Source organism: Salmo trutta, chromosome 34 (assembly GCF_901001165.1).
Source record: "Salmo trutta chromosome 34, fSalTru1.1, whole genome shotgun sequence".
NCBI lineage: Eukaryota > Metazoa > Chordata > Actinopteri > Salmoniformes > Salmonidae > Salmo > Salmo trutta.
Genome location: NC_042990.1, coordinates 3,223,556 through 3,228,314, shown reverse-complemented (window position 1 = coordinate 3,228,314; position 4,759 = coordinate 3,223,556). Strand labels below are relative to the sequence as shown.

Below are 4,759 nucleotides of genomic sequence, written 5' to 3'. Positions count from 1 at the left end.
TACAGTACCCCAAAATGTTTGGGAACTACTGGGCTAATAGCATTTTTGATAATTCAAGAGGTCTTCAAATTCAAAATCATTTAGCTGAATGATCCTTGGTATGACCTTAAAACAATTCCATATAGTTTAGTAGACCCCCCCCCCCCCTAGACTCTAATCCACATCAAGTAACTCGTGACATGCGGACTGTGAAGAAATACGCTAACACGCTAGCACCCACATACATTGTAATATTGTTGTGCTATACATTTTGTAATGTAGATATGTGGTGGTGTAATAATGTTATATGATGTACTGTTTGTTTTTGTGTAAGTGCCTTAATTTGTTTGGACCCCAGGAAGAGTAGCTGCTGCCTTGGCAGCAACTAGTGGAGATCCCTAATAAATACAATACTCTTATCCAGAGCCACTTACAGAAGCAATAAGGGTTAAGTGAATTGCTCAAGGGCACATCGATGGATTTTACACCTAGTCGGCTCTGGGATTCGAACCAGCAACCTTTCCGTTAGGCTACCTGCTGCCCACTACTTGCCGTCCTTTTAGACCCACTTGCAAATTGAAAATGATCTGGTGGAGTGAACAAGTGACTTTGTGTGTTTGTTTGTTGTACTCAGTCAATTGTAAATGTACTGGGAGTTTTGAAACATGATTCATTTTGATGATCTGTTTAGATTTTTATGCTCACAGTTGGGAAAATGTACATGTGAAAATTGCACCAAAGTGAGTGATTAAAAAAGAATATTACAAAACTTTTGATAATTCAAAACCGCAAAAAAACGAAAGATTCCTTTCTAGGATTTTCTTTATTTTAATTCCATAATACATGCACCACACATGATTGTAGTAACTTAAGGATAAATAAACCTATGTAAGTTTTAAGAATTCAATGTTACAGCTTCAACAATACACTGATCGACTTCCACAACAATAAGTATCTTAACATTCAGGAACAGAAACTGTGTGAAAACAAAGTGAGTGTCTTTAATGCATTCTGAGACATGTGCTTCTCTGCTAAATTTGAGCTGATAACAAAAAGCCCTTGATTATGGGTACTCGGTGCATTATTCTGATAGGAGGAAAAGAACTTGAGAGGACGATGTGACAGCATAGCATCAAAACATGAGGAAAAACAAGTCAATCTGGTTTAAACATGCAGTGTGAATGAAACAAACTGTTGTCAAACCGGTTTAAGAAAACAACAGTAATTTCATCATGTATAAACTGACTAGGATTGGTCTTTATTTCGATGTAGGGGCGGTCTTCTGGTTCTTAGGAATCAGAATCAGAATGTGTCTTCTAGTTGTTCTAGTTCTAGTACAGCATGCTGCCCCACACGGAGGCCACCAGGGCGGCGCCGAAGGCTGCGGTGACAGAGAGCTTGGCAGAGGTTGCGCCGCTGATTGTGACTGGGTTACACTTGTTGGTGTCGCAGCAGGTCCTGACAGTGGTGTAGGTGGCACCCAGGAGGGTGGCGTTGGTGGTGTTGTTGCACATAGCACTCTCCAGACAGCCTTGGGTGTTGAAGCCTAGGAAAGTAGTGAGGGAGGGGAAGGCTAGGGAGAGAGAGAAGATATGAGGGTTAGAATGATAATGAACCTGATTGTGTGTGTGTGTGTCGGGCAGGGATGGGCAACTGGCGAAACAGTTGGGGTCTCAACTTACTGTTGTCAGTCACTCAATTAACCATGTCAACTAACAATTTTTAAATTGGTAAATTAGGGGCTATTCCCAATGATGGAAGTTTAAGGAGAGGAAGAAATTTCAATTTACATAATATGTGCATAAGCTTTCAATTTACATTATGTCCTTGCCTTACCTTTCGTTGTGGCTGGCAACGTGACATTCTTGCTCTGCAGCTCCGAACCGTAAATATCAGTTTACTTGTAGCCACTATCTAGTTAGCTCTAGTTAAGATCTAGTTAGCTCTAGTTAAGATCTAGTAATGGGATTTTCAGTTATTTTTACTGACTCTGATCTTTGACTCATTTAGTTAATTTGAGTTAGTAGCACGTAGGATTCATGATTCTACAGGCCTCTTGTTCACATCTCGTTCACCATAGGGGGCACGCAGGAACCCCACCGGCAAAAATGAATGGAAAAATCGAAAAAGAGGCATGATTCTACAAGCCTCTCGTTCACACGTCCATAGCGGGCTTATTGGAGCTTTCATTTGTTACTGAGACCTGTAAAAGTGTTTAAAAAAATTGTATTTGTTGATCGCTAGGCATACAAATAAGATTATTTTGTGATACACTTCAAACAAGGTCTATTTGTGGCCGCAACCGGACTAGATTGTGAACGACTCTTGGCGGAATGCATTGCTTGACTGCTGTGAGGATGATAAGCACAATATAACTTCAGCCCCCCAAACGACTAAAATGAACGAGTCACTCAGAAAAAACGAATCATGACTCTCGAGTCAGTAAAAACAATCGCTCAAAAATAACTAATCATTCACAAACTGCGATGCGCCCAGAAGAATGTACCACCACTAAGTTTATACTTTCTTTTGTCTGGGTGCTAAAATGTTTTTTTTTTATAATAAATAATGTGATGGGGGTGCAACCAAATCTCCCTTAGTAGCTCTGGCTACTGAGATAATGCATTTAGTTGAGAGAGTTAAGTTGTTGAACTGCACAAATCAATTGACTGCTTGTGTGGGAATGGAGACCTGCGAGCCAATGTGGCCCCTCATTATGAGTTCAGATTTTTTGTGGCACCCAGTTGCCCATCCCTGGTGTAGGGGGATGGGGAGTTTCTACCAAACATGTCATTCAGGTGAGCTGAATGAGAGGGGATGGGGGTGGGTTGGGGTTTGAGGAGGAGTTGAGTACTTACTAGCTCTTCCAGTGAAGCAGCGACTCGTGTTGGTTGTGCAGACCTGATCAGCAGCATTTAGGCAAACGCCCACCAGGCCCACATCACATTTGTTACATGTCAGCGACTCCGCTGAAACACACAGCGTTGGGTGGGGTTAGACAATCAGATCACATGGCTTCCCACACACAACACACTGAGTGAGAGAGTAAACATGACAATGATGAAATGTTAATTGTTTGTTTCTGTTAGACACATAGGAGGTTGTAAATACATCTGCCAGTACAGAATAAACAGGTGGGCATCTATGTGTAAGGTTGAGTTTCATGACTGAACACCTCAGATGATTTGATGTGTGGTCATAGACTTCTGAGCCCTTTGGACCCCACCCTTGTTTGGTGTGCTATACACTACCACAGCAGTACAGGTATGTGGCCTTTATCATACATAATCATTCAGATTCACTGAAATGGCATGTCATTACATCATAGACATTACATGAATCATACAGAATTGTAATTCACGATCATCACTGCTGTCTACTACATCATTCTCTGTAGGATTGTGAAGGAAGACCCCTGGCCAAATGTTAACTCCTACAGAGTAGGTCTCTACAAAGTTTCTGTAGCGATTTCTATGACCAATTAGTTAATTAACAATCACTTAGCAGTGTATTCAAAAGCATAGGGAAAGTGCTCTCTACCGTCTACACCCACTTCCCTGCTGTTGAATGCACCGCTAGCTGCTAATGCTTACAGTTTCTATTAGCATTGCTACATGCTTTAAAAAAACACTAGCCAGGAGATGCTGCACATTGCTACATAACTAGACTACAAACTCAAAAACTTTACAAATTAAACGACAACCCGAAGCCGAAAATAAGCACAAAAAAGTGCCTCTAAGAAAGTAAACTATACTTTACACTGAATAGAACGGACATGTATCATAAAACCTATGGATGAGAACTGTTGCAGGAACATACCTGTAGCTAAATTCACCCTGTCATGATAACAATTGAAATACAATATTGTCCAAGCAAATTGCATCCTCAGTTTTGTTTGTGAGCGAGTGGCATTGATGATTGATTAGACTCACCTAGCATAAAAGATGCAACAACTGCAAGGATTCCAAAAATGATTTTGTTCATCTTGACAGAAGTGATGAGTTGAGATTTGATCGCAAAAAGAATCCTTTTCAAACGTCTTATTTAGCTAAATCAACTGGTAAAGCCTGGGTCATAGACATGGGATTTTATACTGTCAGAATTGGGTTGGGGCCGAAAGGAGGAGGGGGAAAATGGAGTTCAACCGGTCTTCGGTCATCCTCTGAAAGGTGTGAATGTTTGGAATGAGAGGTATACTAATGTAAGTGGTTGAGGAGGGAGCAGGTGGTGGGATGGGCGGAAGGAGGGAAAAGAGAGAGATTTCTGATTTACAGTATCTAGGTGTCCCCGAATTCCTGTTATTCAAATATTCAAACAAAGCCCAGGTATGTCATCACACAGCAACTGGTGCCAACTGACTGAATATCACCTTTAGAATGTCCTTTCATATCAGGTGATAGTCACACTCAGGTGATGAGGTGAAAGTATACCACAGAATATACACTGTGCAACTCAGCAGGAAGAGTGGTTCACAAGAGAGCTAAGGATCGACTCAGGGTTGTTTATCAAAAACATGAAACTTATAGGCCTAACTGATAACATTCAATCATTGTGCATTTCAAACTGGTCACAGAAGTATATTTTAAGATGCTGCTAAAACAAATAGGATGCTCTACTACTATACAAAGGGGAAACAAGGAAGGTTTGTTTGACTCCCCGGATATTACACTAAAGAATGTCAAGCTTTGAAAAACCCAGCTCGTGTATATTTCAAATTTCTTAACTGTACAGTGCCTTAAAGTATTCATACCCCTTGACTTTTGCCACATTTTGTTGTGTT

General features: G+C 40.8%; 1 protein-coding gene across 1 annotated transcript; it reads right to left on the bottom strand.

Annotated features, from left to right (window-relative positions):
- Window positions 1-783: 783 nt before the first annotated feature.
- LOC115173326 (sperm acrosome membrane-associated protein 4) lies at window positions 784-4,119 on the bottom strand. Its single transcript, XM_029731314.1, has 3 exons — window positions 3,912-4,119; window positions 2,838-2,948; window positions 784-1,552 (listed from the first exon to the last, which is right to left on the bottom strand). The coding sequence occupies exons 1-3, from the start codon at window positions 3,961-3,963 to the stop codon at window positions 1,311-1,313; spliced, it is 405 nt and encodes a 134-aa protein (XP_029587174.1). The 5' UTR covers window positions 3,964-4,119; the 3' UTR covers window positions 784-1,310.
- Window positions 4,120-4,759: the final 640 nt, after the last annotated feature.